Genomic DNA, 16788 nt, shown 5'->3' with positions numbered 1-16788 from the left:
TAAAACCCTGCCCTTAGGAATGTCCCAAGATCTTGAAAGGTTCTATACGCCTTTCCCTTTATTTATCTCAGTGAATTTATAGGACCTTGCTGTGCACAAGTTGGTGGTCGCCTTTCTCTATAAGAAGGATTGTCCTTCAAGTGAAGTGCTTTGAAAGGTTAGATAAATGCATCCTTTGTTTCGATGAAATCACTTCTTTTTACATAGGATCTTATCATAAAAGATCTCAAAGCAGTTCACGCAATTCAGTGGTTTTTTTGAAGTTCGGTGACTTTAGTAGATCATCAGGCACCAGCCAGCCTCTTGTTTTGCCCCTAAATGGTCTGCTGGAGTTAGAGCCATACCTTTGGGAGTGGGTTTCTCTCCTTGTGCTTGATGTCAGAGATCTGTTTGAAATTTGATGAGCTGTTGCACTGACACTGACTTGTTTTTAGGATAGGAATTATGGGAAATCCATCAGATGGCTTCTATGGGAAAACCATTGCCATGACAATATCCAACTTCTGGGCTGATGTGACGATCTGCGAAAGCAAAAAAGTTGTAAGTGAAATCGATGATGATTGAGAAAGGTAACTAGTATGCACACTGACAGACAGAGGCTGCTTCTCTAATCTATTTGCAATGAAATTTACTTTGCTGTTAATTGTACCTCCAAACTCAAAAGAGCGTGACAACAGCAAAAACATTTTAGCCATAACAGCCAGTGGTGAGGTTCCAAAGATAGCCCCAGCGCGATTTTATGTATTTTACAGTGTTAACTGATTAGACTTACTAAGGTTATAATATGAGAGCCCTTCTATTGGATTCAAAGACATTTATGCATTCAAAATGTTGCAATCTTTTTATTTTAGAGGCCACGAAATTGAGACAGCAAGACTTTGCAAATTGCTCTCCTTTTACAATTTGAGTTTGGAAGCAGAAATTATGAGTTCACATTGAGTGCTTAGAGTATTAATAGTGTGTTGCAATGTATTTTCTTGAAGCTAATAGGTTTATATTGTAATTTTTGTGAGGATGAAAAGCAAGCTTCAATTGCTGAGGTCTTGAGGGATGTTACCATGGACTGATCACCTAATATAGAAAGGAGCCATTCAGCCCTTAATTTTTGCACTGGCTCTCAGGAGCTGTTCAGTTCCTTCCATCCTCCTGCTAACTTTACCCAAACACCGTCAAATGTTTCTTTTTCAATATTTATTTATTTCAGTATTTGGCGGTTATGGGTTATTATGGAATCTGCTTTGACCTGTGTTTCTGGTAGGTGTTATGACACAGCTTGGTAAAGGCTGAGTTATTTAAAATCCCAGAGAGAAATTTTAAACAACTGTCATAACCTATGTTTTCAATTGGTATGTTTTGAGTTGTAGCTCTAAATTCAGGACTAAGACCACCAGTTCTTGAGAGGTTTTTATATCAAACTAAATTAAACATTTATTAATTTACAACAAATTAAACACATACACATGGCTACAAATTACTATCATAACTTTTAACAAATTCCCAAATTAATCTCCACTAAGGCAACAATAACCAATAGACTTAACCAGATACCGGACAAAGCATTTTCACCTTACAAATTCAAAATGAGGTTCCTTTCAATTTGTTCCTTTTCAGACAGTTGTAGGCTTATAGGCTTAGATCTTATGTGCCTCTGACCTGCATTAACAAAACTCTTCTGTATATACCTAGCATCCCCTTTGAATGTAAATTCTCATTGTATAACTGGGCCCTTTGAACCCCTTTCATAGTACCAGTTTTATTAGTAATATAAACATTGCTTGGTGGCTCCTAGCTAGGTGCAAGATTTCACTCTCACTCTTGAATGCTCTATTCAACAAAATGCAAATGTACCCTCTACCTACTGTTTACATCTTAAAATTACTATACATCAAAGCACCCAGACCAGCTGGCTTTAATCCAATTAACACCCACAGACTAAACCTCTATTTAAAAAACAAATTCCAATAACATTATGTACATTAATATCTCTTCCTGACATAGGGCATTCTACATCCAAACAACCTTTGCTTAAAAAAAACCCAAACTACTCTCTCGGCCTCTCATTTTAACCTTGTAGTGATGATTTAAAATTTATGCCCTTTAATTACCAACTCACTTACTTTATCAAAACTCCTCAAAATTTTGAACACCTCCATCAGATCATCTCTTAATCTTCTCTGTTCTTCCAAAATGATCTGCAATTTCTATGGTCTCTCCTCTCATCCCTGGTGCTATTTTATTGAGTTTTTTGTACCTTCTCCAGGCCTTAGGTTGGGTGCCCAAAACTGGATACACTAGTCTAACTGAGGCCCAGCCAATGATTTGTATAGGTGTTGTTTAATATCTTTGCTTTTAACTCTTTGTAACTTATGCACAAAACTAAAGAGCATAAAACTAAACTAAGGAGGAACTTGGGGTAGGGAGGGGGCAAAATCCACCAGAATGACTATCCACTGGTCTGCAATCATTTGCTAAGTTAACAACAGTGACTACACTTCAAAAATACTTAATTGACTATGAAGTACTTTGAAATGTTCGAAGTTTGTGAAAGGCACTATATAAATGCAATTTATGGGGAGACGGTGTCATGGTGGTAATGTCACTGGACCAGTAATCCAGAGGGACTGGCTAATATTCTAGGGGCACAGGTTCAAATCCCACATGGCAGCTGGTGGAATTTAAATACAATTAAGAAACCTGGAATTGAACGCTAGCCTCAGTAATGGTGACTATGAAACTATCATCAATTGTCGTAAAAACCCAATGGTTCTCGAATGTTCTTTAGGGAAGGAAATCTACCATCCTTAGGGGTCTGGCTTGCATGGGACTCTATATCCACAGCAATGTGGTTGACTCTTAACTACTCTCTAAAATGGCTGAGCAAGCCACTCAGTTCAAGGGCAATTAGGGATGGGCAACAAATGCTGGCCTTGCTGACAACGCCCACATCTCATGAAAGAATAATTTTTAAAAAAGTATTCTGTTGCTGCAAAGCTTGTGTATCTATATATATGAATTACAAACATACGAAATAGGAGCAGAAGTAGGCCATTCGGCCTCTCGAGCCTCTGCCATTCAATAAGATCGTGGCTGATCTATTTGTGTTTCGAGTTCCACATTCCCATCTACCTCTGATAACCTTAGATTCTTGTTAGGCAAGGGAATAAAGCTACCTCTGCCTTAAAAATATTCAATGACCCCCCACCGGCCTCTACCATCTTCTGAAGCATAAAGTTCCAAAGTCGCACAACCCTCTGAAAAAAATTCTCCTCATCTCTGTCCTAAAAGGGCAACCCTTAATTTTAAAACAGTGCCCCCTAGCCCTGGACTCACCTACCAGTGGAAACATCCTTTCCATGTCCACCTTGTCAATACCATTCATCTTATATACTTCATTCAAGTCACCCCTCACTCTTCTAAACTTTAGTGGGAACAAGCCCAGCCTGTGTAATTTTAAGTTTGGACTGCTTTCACAGTGAAATAGCTCACCTGAGATCAATCTCAATCTGGGCTCACGCATAAATGGTGGTCACTTGGGTAAGATTGTGGAGAGTTTATTGTGTCCATGGAGAGTTATCTTGGCATGAGTCTGCATCTTAAGGAGAACAGGAGATAAAGTTACAGCTAAAGAAAGTCATTTGGTCTTCTGAGGGCTCAGACTACTGAGAATTTCCCACAATGTGCTTTCTAGTTCTTACTCTAATGTTGATTTCTGTTTTTGAATCCCCCAGGTGCTGATACCCCATCCTCTCAATGATCCCACAGAGTTTGGTAGCCTGCAAGATTTACATGGGATCAGTCGGAAGGAAGGGTTTGTAACTCTATTTTTTGTAAACACAGTTCAGTGCAGTCAATTGTTTCACCATTTCACCAGCATTTTTATTTCAGCATATGAATGTATAACTCTGTCTACCCTTCCCCAGTTCTTTTGCCAAATCAGATTTTTGTCAGTGCAGCTAGTTGTTATGATCTGAAACATGCTGCCTGAAAGAGTGGTGGAAGCAGGTTCGATAATAACTTCCAAAAGGGAATTGGATAAATACTTCATGGGAAAACATTTTTCAGAGTTGTGGGGAAAGAGTAGGGGAGTGGGACTAATTGGATAGCTGTTTTAAAGAGGCAGCACAGGCACAATTAGCCACATGGCCCCCTCTATGCTGTATGATTCTATGCTTCTTTTGTTATCGATTGCTAGTTTATCAGCAGACATATTTAGTGTTTGTTAAAGTGAACACTGACACCATTGTGTCAACCAGTGAGTTGGTGGAAGAGTGGGAATCACAGCAAACAGTTTACAGCAAAAAGAGTTCATTTAAAGAGAGTCTGTACAACTCTCAGAACAGTAACAGTGACCAAAACTACAGCGTCTCTTGATAAAAGCAAGATTACTTCTCCAGCAAAATGCCATGAGTGGAGGATAGTTACGTGATGCAAGTTAGGTTTGCAGAATTAATCCCAGTTATTTACAGCAGTGTTGATGGGAGAATTATCCAATCATCTCCATTTTATCCAGTGCTTATAGTGTCTCTGTTGGCAGCCTGAAATTTATTTCATTCTTCTTTGATGTTTTGAACATGACCTGTCCCTGCTTGAAAAAATGAAAATACACTTTACTCAGGAGTGAGGCTGTTTAAAATAGTTATTTTATTTATTTTCTCCTTCTCAAATGGGTGATGATTCACACTGGGATTCTGTTCTTTGGGCAGTGGTAGTCCTCAGCGAATAACACGTAAACTTTTAATTATCTTGCCCAACCCTTCCCGGGATATTTGACTGATTGACTGGAGGAAAGGGACATTGTAGATTTGGCCAATCCTTCTATCCACTGAAATTCCAGGAAGGAAAAATGTCTGATGAGTGGGAGTGCTAGCTGATATTTTAAACATTTTTAATCCCAATCAATAGGCTAGGCTGGATAAAATGGAGATGATTGGATAATTCCCCGTCAATACTGCTGTAAATAACTGGGATTAATTCTGCGCACATAACTCATATCACGTAGCTACCCTCCACTCACTGCATTCCGCTGGAGGAGTAATCTTGCTTTTATCAGGAGACGCTGGCATAATGGTGGTGGGTTTTACCTGTTTTACTGTTTGGATAATGTAGTTTTGGTCCTGGCTTCTGTTCACTATAGTTTGTACAGACTCTCTTTAAATTGACTCTTTTTGCTGAACACTGAACTAAACTACAGTACATGAGATAATCTGATGCAGACTAGAGATCAATAGCAGTTACTTCTTGAAAGGGCGGTGTCTTGTGTTGGGAAGAGAACATATGTTTAAATTGACAGGTAAGCAGCCTGGTGCAGGTATATGTGTGTGTGGTCCTTGTGCATGTCAAGCTTGGCAACCAATAGAAGAAGAAACACTGCACTTAAAAATAATGATGCAGCAGTACAGTTAGCTTTCCAGATGTAGACTGAATATCACATCTTTAATTTTAAGGTTATGAGGAGCTGAGGGTTATATGAGGATTTGAATCATGGAGTTTAGCTTTCTGCTTGTTGAACTAATGTTCCACAGGCTTCATGCAGATGTCCGGAACTTTGCCCGGTTGTCCATTCTTCATATGTGGGATTAGACAGTGGCTATTCAACAGGGGAAAGAATAACTGCCAAGCCTGATCTTAGTGAATGGTGACATTAAGTGCATCAAATCAGTGTTACTCCGCATTCGAGTAACATGGCAGGGCTTGCCCAGTCTTGCTTGCCCTGAGAAGCAGTGGTTGCTTCTACAACTGAGTGGCTTGTTAGGCCATTGAAAAGCCAACCACTCAATATGGAACTTAAGTCTTATGTAGGCTTCACCAGGTGGAGTTGATATACTTCATTCCCTTCTGGGGATTAGTAAATCTGTGGGATTTTTACAGTAATGAAGCAGCTCTCATGGTCACTTTCTTTTTCCTCTGGTGCCAGCCCCAGATTAATTACCACGGTGTGAATTGGATTAACTACCACTGGTTTGTTAGTCTAGTAATAAAGCCACTGCACAACAAATCAATATCAGGTATAGTGAGATGCTGACCCAGTCAAGATTTCCCTGAGAGTATTTCAGAGAATAGGGAAAATAGGCTTCAATTGATTTATAATTGTTCTGTTTGGAGCAGAGTGAGCCTCTGGGATGGGGCAAAGCATTGAAGGGTGGAGAGAAACCTCTGTGGGGAAAGTGCTAAAGTGAGGTCTTTTTGCAGGTATCTGGGTGGCCTGAGGTTACTACAAGCAACCTGTAAGAAATTCTACCAATTCTGCTCTGAGCAAGGGTAAGAAAAGTTCCATATTCTGTGAATTCACAAGTTTTACAATGAACCGCTAACATTAATGCATTTCATAATCATGAGATTTTAAACCAAGGCCCTGTTTGCCCTCTCAGGTTGACATAAAAGACTCCAGGGCTACTATTTTGAAGCACAGAGGAAATTCTGTGTCTGGGTCAATATGTATTCCTCAACCAACATCACTAAACTAGATTATCTGGCCTTTTGTTGGACTTTGCTGTGTGCAAATTGGCTGCCCCATTTCCTACACTTATACTTCAAACGTACTTCATTGGTGCTTTGGGACATCTTGAGATCATGAAAGGCAATGCATAAATGCAAGTTCTTTCCTTCTCAGTCAAATCATACTTCTTTATTTAAAATAAAAAAATTCCTGTGATTTTGGAGAATCACACTTTTTCCCTACAATTCAATTAAATCTATTGATGAACTTTGTGTTCCAATTTTCAGAATTGCCTTGGCCAAAAGGAACTTCACTCTGAAATATGACACTAATATACCACGGCAGGTGGTGAGTATATTCATGAAAAGATTCATGTATGCTAATATTTAAATAGAAACAAAATACCTCGGATGCTGGAATCTGAAATAAAAACAGAAAGTGCTGGAAAAACTCAGCAGGTCTGGCAGCATCTGTGGAGAGAGAAACAGAGCTGACGTTTCAAATCCAATATGACCTCTTTAGAACTCAACCAAAGAAGAGTTGTATTGGACTTGAAACAGTAATTCATTTCTAAAGGAGGTATTACTTATGACTCTCCCATTGGCTATTCTTCATTAAATTCTCAGCAAGTGGAATACGATTTCCTTCCTCCCACTGGAGGATGGACAGAGTAGGACCTCCTTCCCCTCCCCCACCGTGACTGTGACCCTGACTTATTTTCTTAGGTTTTATGCTCTTGTGGCTAAAATCTGGCTTGGGTAACACCGCTTCAAAGAGGTGCTATGCAGACAATGCCGAGCCTCCAGTGACAGACTCCATAACTGGACATTACCTGTGCATTCCAAATAGGTTTCCTCATTGATATCAATTGGGAAAACTGATCCAAAACTCTGTTGCCTGTATTAACAATAAACAGCAGCCTACATTTATATAGTGCATTTAACATCATAAAAAGTCCCAATTTGACCTCAAGCCACATAAGGAGATATTAGGCCAGCTGACGAAAAATAATAATCTGGCAACAAGTCCACTCACCTGCCACACCTGTGCTTGCTGACCTATGTTGGTTCAATTTTCTTAAATTTCAAAATTAATCCTTGTATTTAAATCCTTTCATGGCTCCATCCTTCCCTATCTCTGTAGCCTCCTCCAATTCTACAACCTGCAACTTTTATTTTCTCTGGTGTATTGTGCAACTCCCCCTCCCTTCACCCCACCTTTGGCAGCCATGCCTTTAGCTGCCGAGCTTCCGTGATCTGGAATTACCTCTTGAGACATCTCTGCTTCTCCGTCCTCCTTAAAAACCAACTCTTCGACCAAGCTCTCGGTAGCCCCTAATATTTCTTGCCTTGGTACCCATTTATTTCTGATTAAGTTTCTCTAAAGAGCCAGGGAGTGCCATCCAGTATGCCTTATAAATGCAAGTTGTTGTGTTGCTGATGCATGAGTTGGGGAATGAAAGATACATAGGGTGGCTGGAATTGAACAGGAACAAGTGGATGTTAAAGAAATAGGTAAACCATGCTCAAACCAATAATCCTAATCTCTGAGGCTCAAATTATCACTTCAGCTGAGCTTTTGGGAAGGGGGATCCTTTTGGGAGTATTTTCAGTGATACACTTTATCTAACTTTCTCTGTAACTGTCTTTCTGCAGGGCCTTGCTGGAAGCAGGTTGGTATTAAGTTTCTGAGTAAATATATTCGCTTTAAATAAACATTTTTGTTGTCTATTGTCTAAGTCTTTGTTGGCGCTAGTCAAGAATTCTTCCTCTCAGTTCATTTGTGTAAAAATTTTAGCGCACAGCTATGCTACTGTTGTATCCTCTGTTGGATAGTGCTATTGCTGCTGGAATGGCAGGAGTGGCACTGTTACTACGATACTAATAAAATGTATGCTTCAGGGTAGTCACAGATTAATGATGGAATCGCCTTCTCTGCTCTGTCTGCACATTTTTCTCCAGCTTCTCTTTCTCTCCTATTGTTTCCATTTTGAGTTTCTAGAATATAATTTCTTGCATATATTCGTAGAATTACACAAAGAATTTACAGTGCGGAATCGGCCATTTGGCCCAAAGCTGGTTGTTTATGCTCCACTTGAGCCTCCTTCCTCCCTACTTCATCTCATCCTATCAACATATCCTTCCGTTCATTTCACTCATGTGTTTATCTAGCATTCTATGCATCTTTGCTAGTCACTTCAACTACTCCCTTTGGTAGTGAGTTCCACATTGTAACTATTCTCAAAGTAAAGAGATTTATCTTGAATTCCTTACTGGATATACTAGTGACTATCTTATGTTTATGGTCCATAGTTTTGGAGTCCCCACAAGTAGAAACATCTTTATTTCTGCCCTATCAATCTTCTTCATAATTTTAAAGACCTCTATTAGGTCACCTCTTAGTCTTCTCTTTTCTAGATAGTTATAAAGGTTTGAGAGGGATTTGAAGGCTGGGAGAAAGTGAATGCAACAAAACCATTGAGGGAATTGACAAATATAACAATTTTAACTTTGACATACTTTGGGAGGAGGAGCTAATCCAGGTCAGTGAAGATGTGATGCTAAGAGTTGGAGAATCTGGTAGTCGTTACGCTTTTTAGCATTTTGCCTGATTGCTACGAAACAAAAGATTTTACCAAATGCAAGCCCTAGTTGTGTTGAGCATTTTGCCTGATGTCCTCACAATGGGAGATTTTGAAAGGATCGACCAGGTGACTTGGGAAATTTCAGAATAATTCCATGACATATTGTTCAAACATGCGTCCTGTCAGATTTGCTTAAGGTTAGTATTGACTACACATTGTGATGACTGTCACTTTAAGATCAGTTCAGCTGAGTAAGGGGCATGTGATTTGTTCAACCAATGTGTGGCTAGCAAGCGGTATAAATTCTAGGGAAGGGTTTCCTAAGAAAAGTTGGCTGTATGAGGGGCTGGCTGGATACAAGCAGCCACAGAAGCTGAAGAAAATAAAATTTGTTTTGTGTGACTAAGAAGCCTCCCAAAATGTGTTTCACATATCACATTCCTTTCCAACCAAGAAAGGTACTATGAATGTGATGGGGGAAGCACAGTTGGGAAATAGAGAAAAATTAACACTGGTTAAATATTTTTAACTAGTTTTGTTTTTGAAATGGTGGTTTGTGGTTTTGTATGTGATATCAATAGCACTCATCTGTGGCCAACTATTTCATAACTTGTAACTTGGCAATTCTCTCAAATTAAGCAGAAATGTTAAGAATAAACCCTGTGCCGACCTTTGTGTAAGCCAGCTGAATTGTGATTAACAGTGTCGAGGCATTTTTACCTAGACACAACAGGATTTTGCTAGTTGACCACTGTTGGCTCTGGTATTTCCAGTGACAGGGCCTCATGCCTGCGCATTACTCCTTTGGGACCTCTGTCAAGATGTTGTGATTCGTGGTATAACAGATATAGATCTTTATTAAAAGCTAGTTAAGGTGGGACCATCACCATATTCCATCCATCATAATCCTGTCACCACTCACCTTGACCTTGTCAGATTATGAGCTCAAACTCAGAAGCTCTTAGAAGTCAAAAAACATTGGGGCTTATTTGAGAAGAATCAGTAAGCCTTGGAATACTCATGCTAGACGGATGAAATTCTCTTTTCTGGCACTTAATTTTTTTCGTTCTTCATGTCTCCCTGGTAAAATTGATCATAGTTGGCAGAATTTTATTTTAAAATTTCAAACTCTTATTTTCCTCTCTCTCCTGTGTCAGGTATATATCTCTGACCAATGTAGCCTGTAACCTCTGCTCATAAACTGCTATCAGTGCTATTTATATCTATCAATCAGTATCATCCTCTCTAATCATATCTGTTCTGATATATTAATATTCCTCTTTTCCCCATAAATAACGTGACTCAGTTTGATTTCCTCTTTTATGAGCCAATGGGAGTTGGGATAATGGGTAAAAGCTTGTGCTTAATCAGTACACATCATATAGTCTGCATCTGCCATAGCTCAGTGGGTAGCACTACACTTCTGAGTCAGAAAGTTGTGGGTTCAGCCCCCACGCCAGGGAATGGAGCACAACTCCTAGGTAGGCACTCCATAGCAGTATTGAGGGGCACTCCATTGTCAGAGATGGCATCTTTCAGATGAGGCACTAAACCGAGGTCCTGTCTGAAAGATCCCAGATTTCGAAGAAGTGCAGAGAGGTTTTCTCCAGTGTCCTAACCAATACTTTTTCCAGAACTGAAATCTCTAAAACAAATTACCTGGCCATTATCACATTGTTGTTTGTAATAAGTTGTTATATGCACACATTTGCTGCTGTGTTTCCTACATTGTAAAACTTTGAAAGCTCGTCATTGGTTGTAAAACACTTTGGGATGTCCTGAGGTTATGAAAGGCACTATTGAAATGCAAGTTGTTATTTTACACAGACTTCCTTATCTCTATTCTCACTGTGTTGAAATGGAGATGCAATGTACCATCTACTGCTCTTAACTGAATTTTCCTAGCACCTCAACACTCAGGAATCCATTACCTCTTTGTCCTTCTACAACGTACAGACAGTTAACAGCCAGGTTTGGTGTCATCTAGCTTATCTTCTCCCCTACTCTTTCTGACTTTGTGGCTGCCTGTAGTGTGGGTCTTGTGACTTTACCTAGGGGCGGAGTTTTGCGGCCCCATCGCAGCGGGGTCAGTGCCAGAAAATGTGGCGAGCTATTCGAGAGCCCATTGGCCAGAATATTGCCGTTGGCGTGCGAAGGCAGGCTCGAGATGCCGACGTGTAAAATGACACGAGATGATGTCATGCGTGCGTCCCGATGTCATCGCGCCTCATTTTTATCTTTCGTTCGGCGGCAGGCAGCTGCACGCCCGCCGAACTGTCAACAGCCTATTAAGGCTATTAAAAATGTAATCAAGCTTATTAACAATGCTGCCCGCCCAACCTTAAGGTTGGCGGGCAGGCGAAGAGCCCAAGCAGCCTTCGCGTTTTTCAGGAAACCTCATCCACGGGCGGGATGAGGTTTCCTGAAGGTTCTATAAAATATTTTAATAAATTTTGCTGCACTCACAAACGTGTCCCAGCTCGTGTGATACTGTCATGTCACTGAGGGGACATGTTTAACTAATTTTTTACTTTATTTATAACAAGGTCTTTTTATCAACTTAATCTCCCTGAGGCAGCTCTGTGCCACAAGGAGATTGCTGCGCTCTTCTGCGCGCATCAGGCCCCGACTCTCCCTCCTCTCCCCCTCGCACAGGTAGCACTGAGCGCTACCGGCTGCGCGTTATGCTGAGCGGGCCTTAATTGGCCCGCCCACGTAAAATGGCGGCATGCAGCCAATTGTGGGCAGCGATCGGCTCCTTGCCCGCTCCCGCCCAGCCCGCCTGACATAGGTAAGATTTGGCCCTTTGACTTCGGTGGGACCGGATGTTCCTGCTGGCGGGAAGGGCCATAAAATTCCATCCTAGGTTTCGGAATTGGTTGAAAAAAAACTTGTAGCATTATGTGCAGTTCATACCTATTGCAAAATTCCCATGTTCTGACTATATTTCTAGAGTTGTGACAGTCTCAATTTCACGTGATTTTTCTTCTTACAGTGCTATTGTGTCAGCCACACTTAAGTGCTTGATGAAGTTCTATGACTTAATTGATGATGTGAGTAATCATGTGCTGACCTTTACTTTTATCTTCTTTAGTAGTTTTATAGAACCATCGTGGAATAGCAATTAGAATAATTTTGTGGAGCTTTTTTTTCTCTTGTCAATTTTCTCACTTCTCCATCCCACTTGAGAGCACTGACTCCTCGCTGGCATAATTGAACATTTTAAAACTGAGATTGGTAGATTTTGGTTAGGCAAGGGTACCATGAGTTTCAGAACCAAGGTGGTAGGTGGAGTCAAGATGCAAATCAACCATTTTCTAGTTGGAGGACCTGAATGGCATTACACCTGTTTCCTGAACAAATTTCCCGCCTCCACAATTGCAATGCTAAGCCATTGCCCACTGAGAGTATGTATCAAGCAATTGTGCATGCATCCAACAGTTTTCCAACCGTTAAATGGAAAGGACAGAAAATTATGTGTTGTGACACACACCGTTTCCTGATGCACTGACAGCATACATGTTCAAAATTTACCCTTTAGTTCTGTAGGCACCAATCAACCTTCAGTATCTCGACCAAACTGCTAATATCCACCTGAACCTAAACATTAAGGATTCAGTTTTACTCTTGGAGACCTTTTATCCTATTAGCCTAGGTTGGTTTTGTATCCTGGGCACTAACTTACTGTTGCACACTGTCCCATCACAAAATGTTTGTTTTAGTGTATAAGAAGGAACAAGGTAAACAAAGTACATATTCAGAAATTGTCTTAATGGAATAAAGATAAAGCAATCTTTTCTTTCAATCTTTTAAACTAATTTAGTTTCTTTGACAGGATTTACCAAAGCCAGTCAGGGCAAACTTTATTCTGAATGTAGAGACCGAAGAGTTAGTTATTACTGCAGGACTTCAGGATCGAGTCGTCCAGGTATAGTTCAAATATTAGAAATATAATGAATTGAAATGAATGAAATTTTAATGATAAAAGTGTTGGATTTACCAGTAATGCCCACATCCTGTGAAGGAATAAAAAGAGCCACCAAAAACAGGCTAATTGGTCATTTATCTTTATTTATAGGGAGGCAATGGTATAGTGGTATTGTCACTAGACTGGTTATCCAGGGACCCAGGGTAATGCTCTGGGGACATAGGTTCGAATCCCACCACGGCAGATGGTGGAATTTGAATTCTATAATGATGAACATGAAAGCATTGTCGATTGTTGTAAAAACCCATCTGGTTCACTAATGTCCTTTAGGGAATGAAATCTGCTGTCCTTACCTGGTCTGGCCTACATGTGACTCCAGACCCACAGCAATGTAGTTGACTCTTAAAATGACCTATGAACAAGGGCAATTAGGGATGGGCAATAAATGCTGGCCTAGCCAGTGACGCCCACATCCCATGAACGAATAAAAAAAAATCTTACTGCTCATTGTGGGGTCTTGCTTTATGCAAAGTGGCAAAAGTAATATTTTGTATGTTAAAGCACTTGCAGGAATTTTAGTTTAAATTACAGTACCAGGGCATATAACACAGGGTTGGGTTAGATTGAATGTATTATTTAAAAATATTTTTGTCACATTGGTCAAAAGTGAAACTTCTTTCTTAATTTAGGTTTATGAGGGACTTGTTTACATGGATTTCAGCAAGGAACTGATGGAGAAACAGGGTTATGGTAAGGGAACTGTTTGGTGGGGTTCGATGAATAGATCGGTCTTGTGTGTCATCAGAGAATCCGTGAAATCGCCCCTTTAGGCTACAATTATCCTTGAATTACCATTGGAAAAACATTATGTTTGATAGTGCGAGTATGTTTCACTTATAAATATTACAAAGCGTATACAGCACAGAAACAGACCATTCAGCCCAGCAGGTCTATGCTGGTACTCTACTCCACATGAGCCTCCTCCCACCACCCTTCATCGAACCCCACCAACATAGCCTTCTATTCCTTTCTTCTAACTTTCCCTTGAATTCTACATTCACCTCAACTACTCTCTTTGGTAGTGAGTCCCGCATTTTAACCACTCTCTGGGTAAGGAGAATTCTCCTGAATTCCCTATTGGATGTACTAGTGCATATTATATTATAGCTCATCATCCCCTAGTTCTGGCCTTATGTGAAGGAGCTTTATATATTTTTGTACTACCTCCATCGCTTCCCTGCTGTCAATTTCTAATCTTATTCTTCAAATTTATCTCTCCTATGAATTATTCTCTGACTGGTCCTCATTCATCATCAAAGAGTTAGGATGCATAAAAGATTGGTGACTTCAGTCTTATTTTGTGAATCAGTACTGGAGGGACATGTGCTGATTGCTACAGCTGCAACTCCAGACCTGCACAAGAGCAAGCACCACAGTCAGTTGTTGAAAAAGTTTAATTTTAGCATTCTTGTGAAAGACTCATTCTAGGAACCCATTAGAGATCTCCGCCACATTGTTATGCCTACTTGCATTAGGAAGTGACCAATATCCAATTTTCTAGGACTGCAAAATTAATCAAATTTGGCAGTGATCCCAGACAAATCAATGGGTAGAATTTTATGTTTGTCGGACGGGCGGGTCCAACCCAATTGGCGGCAGGCGCATAGTCGATCTCCGCTGGCGAAATGGGCTGCGCTGCCATTTTGTGCAGGTGGGCCAATTAAGGCCAGCCCAGCGTGTTGCAGACTCCTGTGGACAGCGGGAATTTCAAATGTGCGGCGGGCGTGTACAGACTGCTGGTTCCAATGGGGAACCGGCAGTCTGTATAAAGAAAGGCCAGGCAGCCTCCTTTAGGCTGTTCACCATGGCCAGTGACCGGTGCAGGGGGTCTGCACAGTGGGCTCCAGAGGAAGACAGGGCAAAGGAGGAGGGGGGCAGGCTGCAGGGTAGGCCAGCGGGGGGGCCAATGTGCCCCTCGGTTCTCTGATGCCTGCCTTGCTGCCCTCCTCGAAGAGGTTGCAGAACGTCGGGAGGTCTTGTTTCCCGAGGATGGGAGGAGGAGGGCCCGCCACGTAACCAAGCAGGCCTGGCAGGAGATGGCGGAGGTCATCAGCTCTTAAGATGCTGTGCGGCTCACAGGGACCCAGTGCCGCAAACGCTTCAATGATTTGTTGCACTCTGGAAGGGTGAGTACCATGTCAGCCTTGGCCATTTTACCCAGCAGGTGGCTTAGCCTTTGAGGCTCCCCCCCCTCCCCCCATGACTTAGCGTCGTTACTGCATTGGGTATTTGGCACACGCTGGGTGGGCAAACAGATAGTGACCATGCTTACATCAGTCTTAGTAGTTGAGGAGAAGATGGGTCCTCCCCGCAGCATATGTTGGTGTTTGTCGCATTTGAGTAGTCTGGGGGCAACCTGCAGGGGAGGCGGCTAGGCACATACTCAGAACTCCAACACATGTCATATTGATGGTGATGAGATGGTGGAAGGGGAGCCTCAAGGTGTCGTGGCCAAGAGCCATCTACTGGCCTCGGCACCGCACCTAGTTGCGCCTCCTTGCCATGGGTGCTAAGACCTGTGTGTTATTGAAGGTGATGGACACCGAATGTGTCCAAGGTGGCCTTTGGGGGAGGGGGTTGGGAGCACCGGAACTATCTTTTGGTGACTGATCACCAGTAGTGTGGACAGGAGCCGCTGGAGGCCTCAGATGGGCCAGTGTGGGTTGGGGTGCGGTGTGCACATGCAGAGTACATGAGCGCTCAGCCCCAATAAATGCTCTTCTCTGTTCTGCAGGCAAAAACAGAACACAACAACCAGGAGCGTTTGCGGACTGGTGGTGGCAAGGCCATGCTGCAGCACGTCACCCACTTCGAGGAGCAGGCCATGGAGCTGGGGAGGAGGCAAGCGGTCAGGTCGGCAGGTGTCGGTGAGGCTGGGAAGCAGCGGCCAGGTATTTGAGGCCCACAGTCCCATTCACTATATCTCTCCACCATCCAAAGCACTGATGGTTGCTGCAATCGTTAATGCAGCAACACTGGTCATTCACAGACTGATACAGTCAGACGTGTGGGTCATACACAAAGGTCCCTCGGCCCCTTGAGGAAGCGCGTTTCTAACAACTTCCAAAGTCGCCTTATCCCATTTCTGACCACTATCCCCACGTCCTAGAATGCCATGGCATCGCTGCTGCACATCCAAATACTTAATGCATCTTAGGAGAGTTTGTACCTCCACCACCCTTTCAGCCACTGCGTCCCACATTACTCTGTCCAAAAGGTCCTCAGAACCTCACCTGTCAACCTCATGGCACTCAAATAAATGCCACCACGTTAGCCATCCCTGCGCCAAGGGGAAATGTTGCCTTATGTCCACCCGTTGTATGCCCCTCATAACGGTATGAAGGTCAATAATGTGACCTGTCAATCTCCTGTGCTCCACGGCAAATGTCGTAAGTGTTTGCAATGTTTCTTTATCACTCCAACTCTCCAGGCCAGCATGTATCCAGGTCAGGAACCTCTGCACTCTCTCTACTCAACCCTCCCATGACGCGCAGGTCACAACTGAACGCAGAAGTGTAGCTGTGGCCTCGACAACGTTTTCTGCACTTGCAACATGACCTCCCTTTTCCTACATTCTATTCCTCAACTAATAAAGGCAAGTTTGGCTTTTATCTTATTAAATGCCTTATGTTCCTGTTCTGCTACCTTAACCGGTCTGCTCAGTAAGGTCCCTGTAATCGTTCTTACTTTCCACGGTCCTACCATTTCTCGTGTATTCCTGTACCTTGTTTGTCTTTCCCAAGTGCTTAACCTCACACTTATCCACATAATATTCCATGT

General features: G+C 42.0%; 2 protein-coding genes across 7 annotated transcripts in view; one reads left to right on the top strand and one right to left on the bottom strand.

The window, feature by feature from the left end:
- sc5d (sterol-C5-desaturase) overlaps positions 1 to 485 on the bottom strand; it is a 35732-nt gene extending 35247 nt beyond the window's left edge. The window contains exon 1 of the mRNA XM_078533030.1: positions 345 to 485. The gene's annotated coding sequence lies outside the window, so the exon portion shown is untranslated. The remainder of the gene's footprint in view (positions 1 to 344) is intronic.
- Positions 1 to 16788, top strand: part of gkup (glucuronokinase with putative uridyl pyrophosphorylase) — a 51716-nt gene that overhangs the window by 18610 nt on the left and 16318 nt on the right. For 5 of the 6 annotated variants that reach the window (XM_078533020.1, XM_078533019.1, XM_078533025.1 and 2 more), the window contains 8 exons: positions 435 to 540; positions 3729 to 3808; positions 6190 to 6258; positions 6724 to 6784; positions 8092 to 8108; positions 12016 to 12073; positions 12856 to 12948; positions 13638 to 13698. In XM_078533020.1, coding sequence (XP_078389146.1) covers positions 435 to 540; positions 3729 to 3808; positions 6190 to 6258; positions 6724 to 6784; positions 8092 to 8108; positions 12016 to 12073; positions 12856 to 12948; positions 13638 to 13698 — 545 coding nt within the window. Of the gene's footprint in view, positions 1 to 434; positions 541 to 3728; positions 3809 to 6189; positions 6259 to 6723; positions 6785 to 8091; positions 8109 to 12015; positions 12074 to 12855; positions 12949 to 13637; positions 13699 to 15742; positions 15876 to 16788 lie in introns of all 6 variants that reach the window. The other variant, XM_078533024.1, reaches the window with a different exon arrangement.

This window comes from Cetorhinus maximus, chromosome 2 (assembly GCF_964194155.1).
Source record: "Cetorhinus maximus chromosome 2, sCetMax3.hap1.1, whole genome shotgun sequence".
NCBI classification, from domain to species: Eukaryota; Metazoa; Chordata; class Chondrichthyes; order Lamniformes; family Cetorhinidae; genus Cetorhinus; species Cetorhinus maximus.
This window is presented reverse-complemented; position numbering and strand designations above follow the sequence as displayed.